The sequence below is a fragment of the Alligator mississippiensis genome, chromosome 14 (genome assembly GCF_030867095.1).
Source record: "Alligator mississippiensis isolate rAllMis1 chromosome 14, rAllMis1, whole genome shotgun sequence".
Taxonomy (NCBI): Eukaryota; Metazoa; Chordata; order Crocodylia; family Alligatoridae; genus Alligator; species Alligator mississippiensis.
This window is the reverse complement of record NC_081837.1, coordinates 7,755,699-7,777,561: the sequence shown is the minus strand read 5'-3', so window position 1 is coordinate 7,777,561 and position 21,863 is coordinate 7,755,699. Positions and strand designations below refer to the sequence as shown.

The 21,863-nt window shown below is 48.3% G+C and overlaps 1 protein-coding gene across 4 annotated transcripts in view; it reads left to right on the top strand.

The window, feature by feature from the left end:
• Positions 1–21,863, top strand: part of CLUH (clustered mitochondria homolog) — a 45,608-nt gene that overhangs the window by 10,024 nt on the left and 13,721 nt on the right. For 3 of the 4 annotated variants that reach the window (XM_014608112.3, XM_019493267.2, XM_019493265.2), the window contains exons 2-13: positions 6,865–7,061; positions 8,992–9,163; positions 10,181–10,324; positions 11,313–11,440; positions 12,061–12,215; positions 13,497–13,622; positions 15,630–15,777; positions 16,572–16,664; positions 17,293–17,987; positions 19,286–19,503; positions 20,220–20,324; positions 21,416–21,516. In XM_014608112.3, the coding sequence (XP_014463598.2) occupies positions 6,865–7,061; positions 8,992–9,163; positions 10,181–10,324; positions 11,313–11,440; positions 12,061–12,215; positions 13,497–13,622; positions 15,630–15,777; positions 16,572–16,664; positions 17,293–17,987; positions 19,286–19,503; positions 20,220–20,324; positions 21,416–21,516 (2,282 nt within the window). Of the gene's footprint in view, positions 1–418; positions 645–6,864; positions 7,062–8,991; positions 9,164–10,180; positions 10,325–11,312; positions 11,441–12,060; positions 12,216–13,496; positions 13,623–15,629; positions 15,778–16,571; positions 16,665–17,292; positions 17,988–19,285; positions 19,504–20,219; positions 20,325–21,415; positions 21,517–21,863 lie in introns of those variants that run through there. The other variant, XM_019493266.2, reaches the window with a different exon arrangement.

Genomic DNA, 21,863 nt, shown 5'->3' with positions numbered 1-21,863 from the left:
GAGCCTAGTGAGGAGTAATGGCTTTCTTGATTTCTTTTCTATTTTAAGGAGGCTTTCTTTAAGCACAATGAGTTTGTTGGTTTTTTTTCTTTTTTCTTAAGCACATCAGAACAGAAATGCACAAAAATTTGCAAAGCTATAGTAAAGTATAAGAGATTTGAGAAGATACCAGAGGTTAAAAATCCTTAAGTAACAACTAGGGGCTTTTTTTCCCTCTTTTTTTAAATATCTTGCTAGAAAAGTAAGCTTAATGCAACACTAGGGTTAATCATTTAAAATCAAACTGGGAAGGATATAAGTAACACAAGCTTCTAACCTGCTACTCTGGGTACAAGTATATGTTACATATTGAAGCTGAATAAATGCTTCTGTGAAGTACGGGTGAGTGAGTTAATAAGGCTAAAGCCTGGACACAAGGGTAACGTAATGAATTATGGTCGCAGAGTACAAAGGTTACAAGCTGATACTAACTTTTCTACTTCTGCGAATGACTTGCATGGCTAACGTCGAGCGCTGGTCCAGAACCCTAAGCTCGAGCCTGTGGAATTTCGCCCTGAAAATGACACCTTCAAGGAGAAGAAGAGAACGAATGTTCCCAGGACAGGCTTCTTCTATATTTTACCATCATGGGTTTGAATGTTCAGGTGGCCTGAGCATGGGGATGGGGATAAAAAGGGAGCTGAGTGCAGCTGAGGCTGTCAGAAGTGCATGATAAATGCAACTTTTTGTGTAGTTCTACAAACTACTGTGTGGTTACAACTCATTGGGGGCCAACCTTTTTGGCAGGCATGCCACATTACCTCCGTACCCCTGCCTTCCAAGTGCTACTGTGGGTTTTTTTGTTTTGTTTTGTTCTCGCCCCCCCGCCTTTCCTTGCCCAATCTGCTGCTCTGCTTTCTGCCTCCTTCCCTGTGATCCCCGCCACAATTTGCTGCCTTTGCTTTCTGCTTCCTGTCCTGTCTGTTGCTCTGCTGCCTGTCCCCCTCCCCCATCTACCATGTGCCGCACCACTGATTAGCAACCCCCGTTGTAACCCGTGCGTGTGGATGAACGAAGAAAGGTGGTTGTGCAAAAGTGTGAGCAGATGCCCGCTAAGCAAAGAATGAGAGTCTTGAATCTGTTGCTCTTTGTGCAGAGAGCAAATCCATCCCCAACAGATGGATATGGTGGAGCCCAGTTAGGGCTTTCTGAGCTGGGGACATGAAGCAGTCTGCAGAGCTAGTCAGAGGCTGCTCCTCTTCCCCATGCATCTTTCTGGTGTTTTAAAGTAGAAGCTGGGCAAATCATCTTTTAGGTAAGGGCAATGATGCTGGTGTTACACCACGTAGTTGCACAGCTCAGATCTGTCTTGTACATAAAGCAAGGCCTGCGGACGCCGTGCGGCGCAGGTTTCTGCTGCGATGTCATAAATAAGTGGAGCCAAATGAGTGTGACCCTGCATTGGAACACCCTATCGAATCCTGCTTGCTTTTTCTCTCCCCAAGCCAGTACTCGCCCCAGGAGGTGATTGTCCATACTAATAAAACAGTGAGATGCTGCAGTAGCACTCTTGTGTGCTGTTATAATGGCAGGCTATAAAAAATATATATATATATATATGTTACATAAACAGTTAGGCCACGTATGATCAGCTTGGTGCAGATTTTCACCAAAAAGGTGTTTAGGGCACTCGGGGAAACAATCTGGCTTTGGTTCTCAGTTGATAATGTTTCGGAGAACAGGTTGGTTGGGTTCCTCCTCCTTGTTTCTTTCCCAAAACCATCAGAAATGTGGTTTAAAAAATCTAAATAAGTCTTTCTCCTTGAGATCAAGGTGCTAATCCAATCGGAGATTCTTAGGCTGTTTGTTTGGTTGTTTTTTTTGCTAAAGTCCTGAGATGTAAAACAAAATTCTGCCTTTTTTTTTTCCTGGCCCTCTTTGCTGTGCAGACTTTTGCAGTGTTACTAGCAGCTTTTGCTTGTGGCAGTGCAACACCTTTGAATTTGAAGCCCCAGAGTTAGCTGGCTTCTGCAGGGAGATGAGGAGGAATGCTTTTTGTATGGTGTGGAATTGCAATCCTTTCCCTCTTGGCACAGAATACGCATTTTTGGCTCGCAGGTATGCCTAGAAACAAGGCACAAGAGTCTCTTTGCAGAATGGGAAGACAAGATTGTTCCCTTGCCAGAGAGAACTGAAGTGACAGTAGTGACAGGTTTGTGCTGAAATGAAGTGAAATTGTAAACTGTGCTTTTAATTTCTTCAACTCCTAATAACCTGATGCTGGCAATGCTTAATGCAGATAAGGAGTTCTGGGTTGGTTGGTTGTTTTTTTTTGGGGGGGGGGGGGGGGGGTGTTTTGTTTTTTTTCTAAGGAAGGGAAAAAGGTAAATTGCCTTATTTTGACAGGGTTCCTTGTCCCATTATCTTGTGACAACATAAATGCTGCCTTACATTAGGCCTCCTGATGAAATCTATGGTACAGGGTTCTTCTTGTATTAAAAGCATCCATTTAATCTCTTTGATTTCAGCAGTTTGACACACCTCCTGGTTTGTATGAACAAGGATCTAAATTTGATGTCCCATTATTGCTCTTGCATAAAGTTAGCAAAACTTTTCTCAAGGGGCTCTTGCACTCTGGCAGCAACCTGGATCTAACTGGTGTGAGGTGCCCGGCACACCTGTGCATTTGTTCATAAATAGAAAGAATGATCGCAATAAAGCATCTAATGCCCCCATGCATTTTTTTTTTTAATTGAGATGAGAAGATAAAAGCTAATCCTTCTACTTAACTCTCTTACCAGGTGTGATTTGTAATTCAATCAAGAACTAATACTCTGCTCCCACTAGAGAGTTAGTTTTCACCACAGTTATGTTGGTTTTCTTGCTTTCTCAGCAAAACCAGGAAGTGGAGGAGGACTGTGTCTCAGGCAGATTGAAGTTTCTGCATCCACAAAATGCAACTTTAGGGCAGCTTGTGAGGGGAGGGCTCAAACCAAGGACTAAAAGAAAGAATCTTCCTTCTGAAAGCATGTGGCACTTCTTTAATTTCAACTTTCAGCTCTTCTAACAATTGTGACCACAAGGCAGCGTTTAAAGGCTAAAGGTAGGAATAGAATGAGTGTCCATCAGGGTTGATGAGCAGGGAGGAATGCAGAACTAATGTCTTGGATGCGATTCAGTGAAATACCACTAAACCATCTTAAATGCATTGTACCAGCAACGGGCATGCTTATACCAACATGTACATGCTCTCTTGCAAACCAAATGCAAGAGGCAAAAGATGACGCTTTGTAACTTGAAGAAATGAGCAACTTAATTCTCATGTCATTCTACCGAGGTGATCAGGCCTCCGCATTGCTGCTAGGTTTAGGCTGGGTTGTCACCGAGGAGCTGAGCACCCTTCATGAGAGAGGGCACATTCCGAACTTCTTTGATGCATTTAACATCTTAGCTTTATTCAGTCTAAATTTCTTTCTTCAGTTGGCATTTCTTCCTGGGAAGTGCTGATAGCACAGCTAGTTTTGCAGCTTGATTCTCTTCCTGGTTTGACAAGACTGTAGTGAAAATCGGGCATCTAGAGACTGGGTAGGCAAACTGTCCGTGCAAACCTCCTCTTGGCAGGGCGAAGACAGTACACTGTGAGTCACTGCCAAGTAGGCAGCGCTTGCCCTCACGGGACTCCTCTGCAGGAGTCGTCATGTTGAAGTTGCCACAAAACAAACTGCTTTCATTGAAACAACCACGTCTGGAGAAACTTCCAACTTTTTGTACAATCCTCTTCCCTTTCCAAAAGTGGCTTGAACCATTGGCTGATCGGCTTGATGCTCTCGCTCTATTGATTTCAGGATTAGCTGCTCGTTCCTAAACAAGAGTGCAGGATTAACTAATGAAGGTAGGCATTAAGCTCTTTGCATCCTTCCTTCTCCACCAGCCCAGCAGCTTTTAACAGTCGTAGCCTTTCCGGAGGAGAGGAAGGCAACATGGTGCTGCATTGCAGAAGTTCATCATTGTGCGGCCTGGAGAAATAATAAGCAACAGCACAGGCCTGATTTTAAACTTTCAGAGGTAAAATGGCTTTATGCAGAATCTTTTTTTTTTTTTTTAATCCTGCTTCGCAGTTGAGTGAGCCTGGGGCAGATCCTAGTCCTTGCCTGATACCAGTGTGTGCATGTCTTAGTTTACACTGGGATTATTCTGAGTTGCAGCAAAGACTAGTCTCTACTGCCTCCCCCTGAAGAACAGGGGGGGTACAGTAGGGAAATGCCTAGCGTGCCTGCCTCTAAAACAGTCCAGCTCTCTTCCTTGGGGAACCCATGCTTATTGGCTGGACTGCTGGAAGTATAAAAACAGGAAACGAGTCACGTTGAGCTACAAAAGAGGTGGGAATCTCTGAGCAAATGTGTGGCCTGAGTGGGTTTTTGCTTTATGGGTCTGTTTGGATGGAAAAACCTCCCTGTAAGCAGCTCCTTCAAAGGGCCTAATGGGATTTAGGCATGTATGGGTGAGTGAGTGTTGGCTTTGGTTAGAGTAGGCTTTATGGGTCCAAGACCTGGGGGGTGGCTGCTGGGTAGGAGGTGAGTGGGCTGATGCTTCTAGTCTTAATCTGTCACGGGTGAAAGTTCGTCTACATCGATAGTAGTCTGGTGCATGTGCAGCCTCTTTCAAGCTAAACTCTGCCTTCCCCCTTTCGGTTTTTGCTAAGGTGCAGGGAGCCCATCCCTTTCTGTGTTGCCCGCCCAGGGACTGGGCCTTGCCTGACTCCCAGAGCCTGGGGCATGCGGAAAGGGGAGGCCGTTGCTGTCAGCCATGTTGGCGGTAGCTCTAGGCCTAATGTTTGAGTAAAGCTGCAGCCAGCTGCTCCCCACCCCATGCACCAGGTCGTCTGAAGAAAGCTCTGGCTACACCTGCTGTACAAGTATAACCAGGGACACGTGTCCCCAGGCCTCTGGGGATATTGTGCCTTCCAAAAACACATTCTCTCAAGGCACTGCTGCTTGGACAATGCATTTGTTCTTCCTTCCTGGTGTGGATTTTGCAGTACCAGAGCCTTTGATCTACTCTGCTCCTGTGTTCGCCTGTCAGAGAACTTGACAGCGTGCACTACAGACATATGCAGACAGACACTGAGCATTAGCATCTCTGCAGCCACTGCCGATGGCCCCGGAGGCCATTAAGGCAGCTGTGGTGTCACCCCTCCACCTTGGAGAGGGAGACATTTGCTATGTGTCTTGTACCCTGCTTGACGTGCACCTCTGCTTTGATCTTAATCAAGGGCCGGAATAGCCATCTTACGTGGGTGCTTCACCAGGGTGAGGTGCATAACCCTCCCAGCACCCTTGAGGCAGGCAAGGAGTGGGTTTTTTTGTGGAGGGTTGGCCCAATTTTACTGACTACAGAAGCAAAATGCAGGAGGGTTGCATGACTTTGCCAGGGCTATGAAGGCATGGGGGTGGAGAGAGCTAGCCTGTCTGACTCTTGCCGCTGCGTCTGAGTCACGACACTAGTCTCTGAATGAGTCATCACCAAGCGGCGTGTTCAAGGCATTCAGACACAGGCTGCACTTTTGGACACGCTGCGGCTGAGCTGGCAGGGGAAGGCTCCCCAGCAGCCCTAGAGAGGTGAGGAACAAGACCTGCTGGCCAACAGGCGGGCCAGAATTCGGTGCTTGCAGCAACTCTTACAGCTTTGTAGAAAGTGGTGTTTGTTCTGCCTTGGAACAAAACGCACATCTTTGTGAAAATGGAGCCTTTTGTCCTAAGAGAGGGTGTGTCTGCGCACAGCCCGGTGCAGCTTTTGGTCTCTGCTTGCTCTAAATTGGCACGTGAACTGAGTCCCCCGGTCTCATGAAGGGGGGCAGGGGGGCTGTTCTAACTTGAGCTCTCAGGTGTGAGTCTCTAACCGTCTGGCTGAAAACTTAATGGAAACCAAAATGTCTCTGTGGAAAGGTTCAGCTTTGGAACAACCCATTTTATTTGGCCTCACATGTTCTGATGGCATGGCTGGTCAGGATGCCCAGACTGCCACCTCCCTTCTTGGCCAGTACAGTGACATCCTCCCTCCAGCGCCTTCCCCAGTGTCTGGTCCAGTCCCTGTATGAACAACCCCAGCCATGGAGGCTCTGCATGTCCCTCTAAGGGACTTTCACAGCTTTACACATCTCCAGCCAGTGCCACTTTGCTCCCACTGAATGGGAATGCAAAGCCATTGACTGGCAGCCCTGGAGAAGCCAGCTCTACAGTAAGCGATTTACATTGTTAACATGGCACCTGAAATAATCTCAAATCGCAGAATAAAGCTCACTCCTTGCACAGCAAGAGCTCCGCAAAGTATTTTTCAAATGTATGACACACACTGGGGTGTGGGTGGTGTTTGTTTCTGTGAAGTAGCTTGGATCTCATGTGACGTGCACATTAGCCAGGCAGCCCTAGCTGAACAATAGAGCAAGGGGAGCTCTGCAAGATCCCATGTAACTTGTTGGCACATAGGTTACAACTGCCTTTGGGCTGCAAAGTACTACACACCCATCTCTATTAATTAAGAGGGCCTTGAAATTTGAACCAGAGTCTGTTCTACATCGAGCCACTCAGCTTCCTCACTCTGGCTTTGGAAGACATGCATATCCCTCGGGCAAGTGAAAGGATGTTACTCTCTGGAGGCGGCGGGGAGGGGGGGGAGATAAGAAGTGGCACTCCTAAATCTATCACGTACCAACTGAGCACGCGGATAAGAAGTGGTTCTGGCTTTTTTAACTGCGTGTTTGTTTGTGTCTGGATCAGAGGCCCCCAGGTGATGTTGGAGCTGGTTACCTTCACTTGCTTGTTCAGTGAGCGCTGTTAATTCAAGCCCTTGCTAAATCTCTCTCTCTCCCTTTCCCTTTGTGACCAGAGCACCCGAGTGTCATGACGTTAATGAACGGGGATGGCTTGCATGAGAGCCTCAAGGAAGACAAGGAGGTCAAGCAGAATGGCCATGAGGAAGCTGATCCAGGGGATGATGGAAACGACCAGGAGGTCATCGTCATCCAGGACACCGGCTTCACTGTCAAGATCTGTGCTCCAGGAATAGAACCCTTCTCCCTGCAGGTGGGTCCCTCCAAGGGAGGCAGCAGTGGCAGCTGCTCAGCTGAGAGCCAGCTGAAAAGGAGGGGAAACAAGGTGTTCAGGAGAGCAGCACAGGCTTGAAAAGGTGCCTGGGCACTGGCTGGCTAGGTTGCATATGAATTATATATGCAACAACATTTGCCAAGCGCTGTTGACTTATCCCCTCTGTGCTCCCACGTGAGCGGGGAGGCAGGTATCAAGTCATCTGCCAGAGGCAGGTGGAGAGAAGCTGTGTGGAGGCAACATGTGCTGTAGAGCAAGAGTTAATCTCTGAGGGAGCTAGATGTGCATCTTCCTGCCCCTTCCCCCTCAGCTCTGAGGAGAGAGTGTGTGGATGTCCAGACCCTTTCCCTTCAGACAGGACCTGGGAGAGCAGGGGGGAAGAAAAGGGCAGCTGGCTTTTTCTTCTCCTCCCTAGCTGACCACCCAACATGATCCAAGGACTAAAGAGTATTTGGGATCCAATGATCCCAAGCTGGCAGAGTCTAAGCAAGATCATAAGAGGCAGGGTCACACTGAGCATCTAAACTTTGGAACAGCCAGTAGCTGGCACGATGGGAAGAAGGTTTGTCTTACGCTGCAGCTCACCAGCCTGCCTTTCCACAGACAGGAATGGGACTGATTAGCTTGGCTGGGGAGTGGAGGTTCTCAGATTTGCTCCATCTAAGCTTTAGTGAGACATGGGAGTGACTGTTTAGAGGCAATGATCTGCCACTCTGCTCACCCCTGAGCAAAGCCCCAGTGTCTTTGGGAGGATGCAAGGCTGTGTGCTAAGACATGCTCTGGCAGACATGAAGGGGAGTTCCTACACCTGGTTTGGAGGAGCAGGGAGGGCTGAGGACTGCAGTAGCAGACAAGCACTTATACCAGCACGTCAGGATGGGCTTTGACGTGCTTGGCTGATGTTCCACTTCGGCATGATGCTTCACTGGAAATGGCTGAGAGAAAGCCACTACCAAAAGAAAGCTGAGTCTAAATGAAATGGGACCCTTTTAAATGCCCATGACCAGCAGAAAGTTGGCGGGGGGGGGGAATGCTATCCCTGGAGGAGCCAGACAGTTCTGATCAGGGGAGCTTTTTCCTTTAAAACCCCTTTGGTTGTTAGTTTTAATACACTAATAATAGCAGGCCTTGTTCACAGCTGCTTATGTAAACCATCCAGAGTCTGCATAGCTTGAGCATGGCATAAAATGGTGTTGGACACACAGCAGAGAAGTAAAAGAAGCCTCTGTGTGCAAGCCTTTGCTCTTTTTCTTTAGTGGTTGAAGTGATGTGATTGGAGGTTGGGTCCTCCCCTTCAAGTAATGGTGTGGCGATACACAGCATACCACCTCACTGCATGCACCAAAGCACACTGGAAGAGAACAACAGGCTCTGTAGCCTGTTGATGGACTCTTCCCTTGTCTACACCCTTCCCATCCGTCATCTACCTTCTGGTCCATCAATGTCCCTGTGCAGGGTGCTCTTACCCAGGCTCATGCAGAAGGGACTCAGACTTTAGCTGATACTCTAAGGGCTGAGAAGTGGGAATTCTGCATGTGCACAAGTGCCTTAGTGCTGTTGTCCTCCAGCAGATGAGTAGATGAGCTAAGCCCTTCATAAATGCCTAAGGGTGTAGGAGGCCACAAGTGGCCTATGGGGGTTCAGATTCTGCATCAAAAGGACAGGCCTGGAGCATCCCATGTGTGGAACTAGGGGCCTCATCCAGTCTACAGAGCTGTGCTCCTTGCAGCTGGCACGTGAGGACTTCTCTTGATCTAAGAATCTGGTAACTCGGTGGTGCAGTGCCATGGTGATTGGGGACAGAAGCCAGTCTGACACCCCACACCTCTGCTCTATCAGGGTACTCCTTGAACACAAGGTCAGGAAGGTGGCAGAGCTGGGGGGGTAACAGGGTTATTTTGTCCTTAAGGTTTCTCCACAAGAGATGGTGCAGGAGATCCACCAAGTGCTGATGGACAGAGAGGACACCTGCCACCGAACCTGCTTCTCCCTGCAGCTGGACGGCAACGTCCTGGATAACTTCGCTGAGCTGAAAACCATTGAAGGGCTGCAGGAGGGGTCGGTGTTGAAAGTGGTTGAAGGCAAGTTTTGGAGATTGGGGCAACCCTGCCAAGAGGACCTGTCTGCATTGGGTTCTCGTAGACCGGATGCCTATGAGGATGAACTGCTGGATAGGCCCCACTGGACAAAGGTCCTTTCACCCTGCTACTCCACTTTCTGTCCTTAACCCCAAGCTGTAAAGACCCTGCCTGGAGCTTAAAGCACAGTTGAGTTAGTCTTTATGGCCTGTCCTGCCCTTCAGTCCTCTCCCAAGACAGGCCATGAGGGTGGAAGTGGCTCCTCCAAGTGATATTTGTCCATTGATGGGACCTGGATTAAGAGGACCATGCTCAGTTTGAGCAAGCTCCTGAGCAGCCATTCACATGTGGTTAAATTCCTAGTATAGGAGTGGGTGTGGAAAGCTAGGTTACCTTTAAAGCACCAAATGGCAGGTGGCACCCAAGAAACCAGAACCTGATTTAAAAAAAAGCAAAGGGACACTGAGAGGGCAGGTGGTGCACAGTAGGAGTACGTTCTCTATGTCCAGTGACCTTTCTCACCCCTGCCAAATGTACCAAGAATCCATAGTAAAATGCCACTTCGTGGCTGCACTCCCTGTAGCTACAGCCACACATGCCAGCAGGGCAGGTACCAGTGTCTTTAAAGTATTGAGTCTGTAAGGGACACCACTGTTGGTAGCCTGCCTGGAAGATTTGCTTACCTGGAAGATTCCTGAATCCTGACACGTGCAGGTTATATCCAGTAGCGTGCAGGATACTGGTCATCTTTTACGCATACAGAAATCCTGTTTGTTGCAGTGTTAGCCAAGATGAGTGATGTAAAACTGCCAGCTGCTCTCAAGGCTTGTAATGAGTCCCTAATAAAGAGAAGCACAGATTTGATTCAAGAATGGATATAAAACAAAGTGGGTCAAACACATTCCTAGCTCAGTCCCACTGAAGTTGTATCTGTGTGCATGCTTAATTTCTTGTGCACTGTGTTGAGAGAATTACCATGGCGCTGATGTGGTTTCTCTGTCCCTCTCTCCTGATGGTCAGAGCCCTACACGGTACGGGAAGCCAGGATACATGTGCGTCATATTCGGGATCTTCTGAAGAGCCTTGACCCATCAGATGCATTTAATGGTGTGGACTGCAATTCCCTGTCATTCCTGAGCGTCTTCACAGAAGGAGACCTTGGAGGTACAGGATAAGAAAAGCTTCCTGGAAGCAACAAACCTTCCCTGTGGTAGAGAAATGCAGCTGTTCTACCACTATATAATTTGCTTAAGTGCTTGTTCTAATTATTGGAGTGGGGGAGGAGGGGATGGTTGGGGAAGAGCTGTGAATATTTCCCCACATGCTTTCCTAATGAATATTGAGTGGTAGGGTGGAGGATGTAGACTCGGGGGCCCTGGGCTCTATTCATTGTTGCCTGGTGCCTTTCAATAGATCATTTAATCCCTGTGGATCTGTTTGTGCATCTCTGACATAAGCTTTACAAACTAAGGTGCCTTTGCCGCCTCAGGGCATGGTGCAAAACTGCCTCTTTGCCAGGCTGTTGCATGCAGGTGTGGCGGAAAGGGGCCCAGTTGCTCAGTTTTATTTTGAGAAATGTGTTACCGAATATCACAAACAAGGTCCTAGCATGAGGTGCACCAGTGTATCTAGGAACATGTATATGTCACCCGAATCTCAGGTGACTCCAGCTACTCCTATTGACTTAAGTGTTTTTGCTGCTGATGCCCCAGGGTTTAAAGCTGGCCCAACTCAAGCAAAGTATTCTTGCTCTTGAAGTGCATTGGTGAGGCAGGTGTTATTTCTTGCCTACAGGGCAGAATGGTTACTTTCTTGGGCAGAGAGCACCTGAGCTCAGGTGTTCATGGGGTGAAAGGGCCAAATTCTATAGGTGACTTTCAGCAGGAGTTTAAACACTTAACGTCTTTTTGAAAGCCACAGCCCAGTGGTTAATGCATGTAATGTCGGGGGCAGAGTGCAGCATTCAGGTGCGTGTTGCACAGTTGGAGCTGTTTAAATTATAGCTTGAAGAAGCAGTCGGAGCCCGAGTTTGGTTTTGGTGGTGGGAGGGAGGGTGCTACAGGGAAACAGTGTTCCATCAAGAGGATTTTGTACTGAATATTGCCAAGGTGGTCTTCCTCCAGCACTCAACTCCTGTCTGTCCCTGTTTCAGACAGTGGAAAACGGAAGAAGAAAGGTACCGAAATGGAACAAATTGACTGCACCCCTCCTGAACATATCCTGCCAGGTAGCAAAGAGAGGCCCCTGTGTGCCCTCCAGCCCCAGAACAGAGACTGGAAGGTAGAGTTCTCTTGTGTCCTTTTTTTCTTTTTTTAAGATGGTAGCCAGGACACTTCTTGCAGGGCAACAGTCTTCTAGGATTGCAAGTTGCACTGCAGTGAGCTTACTAGGAGACTTGCTCCACTGAGTCCTGGACCAGTGCCTGAATAGCATGGCTGGGCCAAGGGATGGAAGCTTAAGGTCCAGCATTTTGCGTGCAAACTGTAAAGGCTGGATGTCAGCGCTGTACAGTAGCGATCTCTCTTGCAGACAAGGGGAGAGTGGGAAGGGAGAACTTCTGGTTTCTACTTCTCACAAAGTCTCCCAGAGGATCTTCAGATCACTTCTATTTATCCTTGGGCTTCCCTTAAGCTTGCTGCTGCAAGAAATATATGTGGTCTAAAGACAAATTGAATGTCTGCTCTTCTCTGAGTACAAAGACAGGTTGTAGAACATTGCATGACAAAAACCATTACAGTGTGCAGTGCTCTGAGAGCTTGGGAGTTTGTAAACCTTGGTCCTGCAGTCAGGGTATGGGCTGGGGAGCAAACAGAACTTGCACATGGAAAGTATGAAGTGTGGGTGGCTTTCCAGAATGGAAGCCAGCAGATGGAGGCTCTCATGTGGTGTGCTTTTTCCAGCCTTTGCAGTGCCTAAAAGTATTGACCATGAGTGGGTGGAACCCCCCACCTGGCAACCGAAAAATGCACGGAGACCTCATGTACCTGTACGTCATCACTGTGGAGGATCGACACGTTAGCATCACAGCATCCACCAGAGGCTTTTACTTGAATCAGTGAGTAATTGAGAGTTTCCCTTAATGCAAACTCACTGTCTTGGTTAAACTGATTGAAAAGAAAGCATGCTAGAACAAGATCCCCCTCTTCATCCTCTGTAGTCAGTAGCCTGTTTATATAAAGTCTTAGCAGCTGCTACGCTGGAGCAGGCTATTCAGCCACATCTAGTGTCTTTCTAAAGTGCCTGATGCTTTGGGAATAAACACTCTCCCCAAATATTCAGCCTGTTGTGCAGGGGTGATGCAAGTGGGAAGGAATTCCTGCCTGATTTCATGGCCAGCTCCACGCTGTAAAGCACAATGTGACCAGCCATGTAAAATCTGTCAGTTTACTGAATCAAGTACAGGCTCTGCTTATTCATCCTTTACCGTGGTAGATAATATCCTAGGCCAACATAAATGTGTGGGCTGAAGAGTGCGAGGCTGTCGTTGACTAAGAAAACCCAAATCAACATGATTTATTTCCCAGCGGATGGGAACTGTCACACCGGTAAAACAGGAGACCTCTCTAGTTGATCACTTCTAGACCCGATCTGTTATCTGTTGAGCACTATACATCTCGGTCTCCTTCCAAGTTGAGTGAATTATTGAAACCTAAGCTAACCCAGGTTACAGAAGAAATAACTTGCAAGAGACCTTAGCCTTTCTCAGTCTGCTGGAATGGGGCTCAAAGTAAAGACTGAAGCATGTGCATAGCTTAACTCTGGTGACTAAAGTCCCCTGTAAATTAACTCTCAAAGAGCAGGCGACACTGCCAACAGATCAGAAGAGCTGCTTTAATAGATCTCTATGGAGAGATCTTGTTTGTCTGGTCCTGGCAACTCTTCCTTTAGCATTCCTTGATGGTGCATTAGAAGACTTGTAAGGCTTTTTAGAAAGCTTCTTGGAAAAGAAAGCAGGATCTGCTTGGTGCTGAATAGGGGAGGGTGGAGCCCTTGTGATTACTGGCAGGAGCAAGGTCTGTTAGGGTCTGGTACACGTTTGGTCATCTGGGGAGCCTTGCTCTGCCTTCCCAGTTTGAAGGGAGACCACAGACCCACAGAACCCAATGATGGTTCAACTGCTTCTGGATTGGATGTGCTGCCCTCTCTCTCGGGGCACAGGTTCACGGAGGTTGACAGTGACTTGAGTGGAGAGACTATCTGTGCCTCTCCAGGGGACCCTTGCAGCCTATCTGCCCATACAGAGAAGATGGGGTCTCCATTTTTTCACAGCTCATGACTTTCTGCAGCTGTTTCACATAGCATCAAGATTGTGATTATCTCTTTTTTTCCTTTGCAGGTCAACAGCGTACAATTTCAATCCCAAGCCTGCCAATCCGAGTTTCCTCAGCCATTCCCTAGTAGAGCTGCTTAACCAGATCAGCCCGACCTTCAAAAAAAACTTCTCAACTCTGCAGAAGAAACGGTAGCAGTAGTGTTTTCCCTCGCCGCTTGCCTTGAGTGATGTGTGATGGGTTAGATATTTGGCTTGCATTCTGGGGTTTGGATGCTGCTGTCTGTCTTGAAGCCAGGTGTTGATTGCAACACACTCCACTTCACAAAACTAGTATAGCAGGGTGATGCTTGGTGGAAGTTAATGCAACCCTTGGCACTTGTGTAGCAAAGGCTTACAAGCAGTTAAATCTTACATGTGCATAAGGTTGGTCACTGTTCAGGGAACCCAGGGATCCTGATGGTAAATCTCCTTATTTAGTTTTCCTAGCAGTGACAACTGGACTAGACTTGCTTCAAGCATGTAAATTAGCACTAACAAGTGCTGCTGGAGGCAGAACGGGAACAACTTTTCTTTGTGAGATAATGCTAGCTCAGTTGTGTAGTGTGCTGCGTGTAGCTCCGTTGATCCCTGCACTGAGGAGTAATCTAGCTGCGGTTATGTATGAAGATGGGGAGGAGAGAAAAATGTTATATTCTGTGTGGGATGCAAACTCCAAAAAGGGCTTGCCTTTGCAAGGAAGCTTGTGAAAGAAGCTGAAGCATGATTCAGTGTACATTGGCCCTCAGGATGGGACACTTATCCAGGAGGGTCTGTAGCTGATTGTTACCTGAACCAGGTTTTTACTATTGGTGCCTCCACAGAGAGAATGGGGGGCAGGGGGAGACAAGCCAGCTGAGCTCGGGAATAGTGAATGAGTGGATAATCCTGCCAGCAGGTGTTCTTGCATGGAAGCAAAAAAATAAAAACTGAACAGCCCAATATCAAGAAAAGTAATGTGGCTTTGGTTAAAATTAATTACTCCCTTTCCAATTTAAATCTTCACGCGTGTAAATTTCCCCGGATTGTTTCTAACTCTTGTTGTTGCATTCATGGACAGTTTTATTCCCCTGTCCTTTCTCCACGGAACCACTCATCCTGCTCCAGAATGGAGGGTCCTGTATGAAATCTGTCCACTTAAACTGCCTGGCTCAGCAGGGTATAAATTAATAGGCATATTGTATGGCTTTCAAGAATCCTGCTTCTGGTCTCATTAAGTAGACAAAAGTGACATTATGTGAAGGCTGGAAATTAGAGTGGCCTGAAACACACCACTGTGACTATCTGGCCATTTAAAAAATGATTATCCTATTGCTTGTTGGGCCAGAAATGAGTGCAGATGGGATTTTTGCCACCTGCTGAGAGGAGTGAAGCTGTACAGAAGGCCGTTAGGTTAAGCTTGGCTTTTGCTTCATTGCTGGATGTGCAACAAGACCAGTAGCTTATAATGCAACCATATGGGTCCCAAACCCATATGGCTATATGCAGCCCTGGGACCCAGGCACAATCCCGTCTCTCACATGCAGAACTGACATGGGCTGTATGTGGCTGGGAGCTGGTATTAGCATGACACGGGGAGCTCTAGAGCAGTGGTTCTCAACCTTTTTTTGTACCAGGATGGCCAGTCCTGACCCAGTAAATAGTTTAAGTAGAAAATATCCCCCTGACCCTCCCTGCCTGTGCCCTTCTCTCTTCCCCAGCCCCCCAGTTTGGGGGGGGGGGCAGGGCGCATAAGGGTACTCTGCCAGCCTGCGAGGGAAAACGCACAGTTTCCCACATTTTTCTCCTTTTTAAAGGAGAATCCATTTTTAAAGTTTTGTTTGTGACCTTTTCATATATTCTTGCAACCCCCTTCTGGGTCATGACCCATAGGTTGAGAAACGCTGCTCTAGAGTGCTTTCTTCAGGCAAGATTTTATGGCTCCAAAACCTAGCTGATTTTTTTTTCCAGGCTTCTGCTGCTGTAAGCAGCTGAATGCAGGTATAGCTCAGGAGACACTTGTCCCCCGATGGATCTGACTGCGTCCCTTCCTTGGATAGGACTAGCTGAGATGCGATTCTTAATCAAAGCAAGCTTTGTTGTGGATGAACAGGAAAAGTTGTCTAAATACAAGACACCCTTCATTGCAAAGAATCTTAATAGTTCTTCACTCCAAACTAGGGTCCAGAGACATCCCTTTGAAAGGATCGCTACCCCCTTCCAGGTGTACAGCTGGACAGCACCGCAGGCAGAACATGCTATGGACTGTGTGAGGGCAGAAGATGCTTATACTTCGAGGCTGGGCTATGAAGAGCACATACCTGGACAGGTATGTAGCTACACTTTGGGAGTGGTGCCAGCAATGGTATCTTTACTGGTTTTTCCATTTATACAACTGTTTTTAATTTTATACCAGTGAATAACAGCCTCCCCAGTATCCGTGCAAAGGCCAGGATGAATGTGGCCATACAGCCCATGGAGGAACTGAGGTACAAAGCTGGGAGGTCCCTCGAGCAAGGTGTTTCAATTGAAGCTGGAAAAGATTCTAGGAGCCCCGACATCCAAATGGTTTCTCCAGCTGGTAGAACGGTCTTGCTGCTCACATAACTTTCCCATGTGTGTAAAGGTCTTGAAGCAGGGCTCTCTTCTGGAGGTCTCAGTCCTGCAAAACCTTATACCCTGGCTTGGCTTTGAGTAGCTCCATTGAACTCATTGTGCAGAGTGTAGGCGCAGAATTCCTTACAGGATGAGCCAGCTTTATGGGGAAAATAGGTCTAAACATCCTTCTAAAAGCCTCAAGGTGAACAGGTCCTTGGTCCAAGAATGCTGCAGGGGGTCATCTACCTATGTGTAAATGTAATCCAATCTCCTAGGCCAGCTGAGTAGTTGCAGTATTCCTGCAAGACTTGAACTGTGCGAGTCAGTGCAAGATCTGTTTTTAAGTGAGCAACATCATTCATGCCTGAAGTGACTGATTCAGCTCTTCAAAATGCTGTGCAAGCTTGACTTCACTCTTTTAACCTGTAGTAGCAAATACCCCTGTGAACCAGCTCGGGAGCTGGAAATGTGGACTCCATTCCCTTCTCCAAAGCAGGATTTCATCTAAGGATTTCCCTCTTTCAGACCAGAGACTGGAACGAGGAACTGCAGACCACACGAGAGCTGCCCCGCAAGAACCTGCCAGAGAGGCTGCTGAGGGAACGAGCCATCTTCAAGGTAATCCTGGGACTGAGGGATTTGGAAAGCACTCCAAGGTCCTACCCTACTTCACTCTTCTGCCAGCCCAGCACAATGCACTAAGCTCCTCACTTGGGCTGGGCTTCCTGGTTACTCCTCATAAACACAGATGCTTTCCTTTCAGTTTTAAACTGAGGGCTGGGATCTGTATTCAGACCTCTCTCCCATCCTGTGCTGATTGCAAAGCTATGTGCTCCTTGTCCTCGGCTCCCTGCTTGGCTCTTGTGGCCAGCTGTGAGGCAGGCCTCTTGTAGCCTTGTGTTGCTGCAGGTCGCATGACACTGCTTCAAGAGGGTTAGGGTGATGTATAGCAAGCCAGGCGCAGAGGTTAGGAAGGGAATAGCTCCTGATCAGGACTTCAGACTGCTTTCTGCTGTAGCATCCCAAAGTGGCCCAGCTATGGAAGTAGGGCTGATCCTTAAGGTATCAAAATACTAGCCAAGCTCTTGAGGCAAATCAGTTGGCCTTGATCATCTGCTGTGGGTGATAATTGATAAGGAGACTTCTGGCAGGGCAAGGGCCAGGCGCTGGGAGGATGTGGGGAATGGAGAGTCTGCACTCTTTGCTTAGGTCTGTCTTGCCTTCATGGTCCACCCTTTGCACGCAGGTCCACAGCGACTTCACTGCAGCAGCTACAAGGGGAGCCATGGCCGTCATTGATGGCAATGTCATGGCCATCAACCCCAGCGAGGAGACCAAGATGCAGATGTTCATTTGGAACAATATTTTCTTCAGCCTGGGCTTTGATGTCCGTGATCATTACAAGGACTTTGGAGGAGACATTGCTGCCTACGTGGCTCCCACCAATGACCTCAATGGGGTGCGGACCTACAATGCAGTGGATGTGGAGGGGCTCTACACATTGGGGACTGTGGTGGTGGATTACCGAGGTTACCGGGTAACGGCACAGTCCATTATTCCAGGGATCTTGGAACGGGAGCAGGAGCAGAGCGTCATATATGGGTCAATAGACTTTGGCAAGACTGTGGTTTCACACCCCAAGTACCTGGAGCTGCTTGAGAAGACCAGCAGGCCCCTTAAGATCCAGAAGCACAAAGTCCTGAACGACAAGAACGAGGAGGTGGAGCTGTGCTCATCGGTGGAATGCAAAGGCATCATCGGCAACGATGGGCGCCACTACATCCTTGACCTGCTCCGCACCTTCCCCCCTGACCTGAACTTTCTTCTTATAGACGGAGAGGAAATGCCAGAAGAATGTAAAAAAATGGGATTTCCCAAGCAGCACAGACACAAGCTTTGCTGTCTCAGACAAGAGCTTGTGGATGCCTTTGTCGAACACAGGTGAGCTAAATGGATTCTTTCCCCTCCTCCCCCCTTGCAGCCTGGTGGCATTTCCATGGGCCAGAGCACACACGGCATTGTTCCAGACACCTGCAGGCAGCCACCTCGCAGCAGAGCATACATTACTGTACCACAAATCTAGCCCCCCTCCCCTCTCCCATCCCCTGGCTCTGCCGATGCAATTATAAAAACTTAATTAGTGAGAGATTAAAACAGTAGGGAGCCTGGCAGGGGTATAGGGAGCTGGGGAAAGATGTTCTGCTTATAATCTCCAGTTCTTTATCAAAAGATTGGAGAATGGAGCATGGAGGACATCTTTTAGATGATCCCCTTACTGAGGATGATGATCCTTTCCATTCAAAGGATCTCCCGGTGCTTTAGATATGGAGTACTGTTTGGGAGGCACGTGCCTTCAGAGATCGTTGCGACCACCTCTAGGGTGGAACGTGGCGGCTGCATTGTTGATGATGATGATACCGGATCTTGTTAAAAACTGCAGGAATGCTGTAATTGGCTGCACTGCAATGTGACCGTGAGCCACTGAGTGGCTAATGCTCCAAGTGCCCTGCACAAGGCTGTAGGGTATTCAGTTATCATGCACGTATGGTCAGAAGCTAGATCTCATTTGCCTGAGAGACAGGATCTGTGGTATTCCTGCCGTCACCTGGTGGCAATGCTGATTCATTGCCTCAAGTCTAACTTGTGGAGGGGGATCAGGGAAGTCCCAGCTACTGAACTGGCAGTGACAACAAAGGGTTCCTCTCGGTGCTGGCTTCCCTGGATTTAACCTGTCTCTTGGCTGCAGGCACTTCCACTCGCTGACCGAGGAAAGCAACCCAGAGCCCCAGTCTCTAACTAGGGTCTTGTGCAAATGAAGCTGCTGGGCTTCTCCTTGTCCTGCAATGGTTGATATGTGGAATCGGGGATAAAGGAGGCTGCCAAGGCTGCATCCTGCTGCTAGTGCTGGAGAGCCCTGTGACCACTGCAGAGCTCACTTCCCAACGTGATGCCTAATGAGAACTATGTCATCTATTGATGTTGGGGCTGGCACATCAGATTGGACAGCCTGCATCCCGGGTCAAGCATAGTATTGCTCCAATATTTTGAGATGTCACCTACCCACAGACTCCGTGCTGTCTTTTAGAGGGGGTTGCCTGTACTCCTCCATCTCTAACCACTGTGATCCTGGCTTCTGAAGCAAAAGGCCAGGTTTCGGGATGGTTGTGCAGTCTAGGAGTCTGGCTGCTCTGAGCCCTGAGCTGTCGATTCAGCGCAATCTCTCCTTTCCTTCACTGTAGGTATCTCTTATTCATGAAACTAGCTGCACTGCAGCTGATGCAGCAGAAGGCAAACAAACCCGAGAGCTCCAGCGTGCTGGAAAACGGGGCTTCCCCAGAGAATGGCACTGAGGAGAGCCAGAAAGCTGAACGGGAGGATGGTAAAATAGAGGAGAGCGTGACTGGATTAGATAGGGTTAAAGAGTTGGCGGAGACCATTGCCTCTGACGATGGAACAGGTACTTGCTGCTCTGCACCAGGATTGGCAGGTTTTCCTTCATAGCTGCTACTAATCCAAGTGGAGGGCTTCCAAGGGGAGGGGTTGGCACAAATCTCCATGCCCTCGGTCACGCTAAAATGCCGTGCCTGTCTCCATCGCATGTTGACATGTATGTGGTAGTGTTCACATGCTAATAAATTAACCATCACAGTTCTCCAGGGACAGGAGTAGGTGAGCGCCTTGAAGAATACTAACATGGAGCAAAGCTGTCGGCGTAGGAGGCACTGACTTATGGCCCCACGCAGTCTGCCAGCTGCTCTGGTTCTCTGCATGGAAAATACGATTTTTAAAGCTGCACTGTCCTCTCCATGGCTGCTGTGTGGTTGGTCTGCAATTCTCAGAAGAGCTTGGGGGTGAGGCAGTCAGGTCCCACCTAAAGTCAGTAGAAATCATGCAGCCCCTTTAAAAATCCCTTGAAACTCCCTGGGACTTTTTTTGCAGTGCCTCTTTCATTCTGCACTGTATGCTCTAACATTGAATTCAGCAGTCTATCTCTGTGCTCCCAGAAAATGTCGTACTGCCAGGTGCTTCTATAGTTTGGCTCTTCAAGATGATGCAGGAACTTCAGTTATCGGCTACAAAACTTGCCTCCACATCCAACTTTGGCTTCCTCTACAACCATGCACTGTTCTTGCCACCTTGACAAAATCTCTGTCTGTCTCCTTCCTTACCCAGTGGATCCCAAAAGCCGAGAGGTGATTCGGAATGCATGCAAGGCTGTTGGCTCCATCAGCGACACGTCATTTGACATTCGATTTAACCCGGATATCTTCTCGCCAGGTATGAGCTCAGAGTGACTGGTTGGATGCTGCTGTAGAGCATAGCTGTGCCGAGCCGCCAGCAGGCAGGTGTTTTCAGGAATTCAGTAGTCTGCTAGCGAATAGTCCTGTAGCCATCTGGCTGGGTGGGCGTGATGCATGATTCTCCAAGCTGCTCCGAAAGATGTAATTGATTGTAGTGCCTGAACCACTGAGGACAGGCAGCCAGGAGTCTCCCACCAGTTGTTCACAAAACACTTCCTGGTGGTCTGCAGTGCTGGCAAGGCACTTGATGCTGGCTCTCCAGCACCGCAGCTGCTAGACCACATGAAAAGAAGTGGAAAACCACATGGAGCCGCCATACCTTCATGTTTTCCGTGTAAACAGTTCCCAGGGCTGACGCGTAGCTGGGGGTGGGGTTAGGCCTGGTGTACAAGGAGTGAAAGCTGGCTGTGATCTGCTTGGAGCACCTCTGTTCCTTTCCAAATGAGAGCCTTGATGCTGCATGTGTTGCACAACCCTGGAAATGCCTTCAGAGGGGAGCAAGCATGCTGTTCCCACTGACTCGAAGGACCTGGGTTCAACCTTGTCAATTGATATAGGAAGAATAGGAACAGTCCTCAGTTGTGATTATGGGGGCACCTGCTAAAAGCTCTGGGGGAGACGGCACTTTGACTTTTGCTGATATGGCAGCTTTAAAGGCAGTTTATTTTAACCTAGATCCATTGGCAGAAAGGGTTTTGAGAGCTCTCAGGGCCTGCAGAGCAGTCAGTCCATCTGATGAGTACCCTGGCTTGCTGACTAGGTATTCTACTGCTGTGAAGATGCACAGCACTTGCAAATCTTGCCTGTTATGCAGAGAAAGAATAGGGCCCAGCCTATAAGGTTTGCAATGCAAAAGAATGGGTACAGGACAGAACAGCACAGCTTGTAGCAAAGGCGGGCTGCTGAGTGCTCTGCAAGATAAGTAGATCTGAAGGGGCATCCTCAAAGTGGGAAAGGGCACAGTCGCTTGGGTTTCTTTCTGCTTGCTCATATTGCATATATTCTCTGAATTAGTTGCACCCCTGTGCCAGGTCCTTCTCTTACTCAGATCTTCAATTTCCCTCCTAGGAGTTCGTTTCCCTGAATCCAGCAAAGAGGAAGTGCAGGATCAGAAACAGTTACTAAAGGATGCTGCTGCTCTCGTACTCTCATGCCAAATTCCAGGCTTGGTAAGGAACAGGGGTGGGGAGAACTAATACCACCCTCCGAGAAAGGCAGTCTTCACTTCTGATCTTTATTGAAAAGCAGTTGTCAACACAGCTGTGCAGTAATTTCTTGTCTCAGACAACGGCTGGATTCTCGTGCTGGCCAGTGGGAAGTTCTGCTGATGGCCATGAAGTACAATGAACAATGCAGGCATTGGTGCAAAAGCGTATGGGGTTTTCTTTCTCATCCTTTTGTTTAAAGGCATATTCCCACCCCCACCCCCCTGAACAATGCACTTGACCACTAGTAATTTCAGAAATGCCATCAAGAGTTGGAGCCTATCAAAGCTATAGGGCCAGGAGCCATGCAA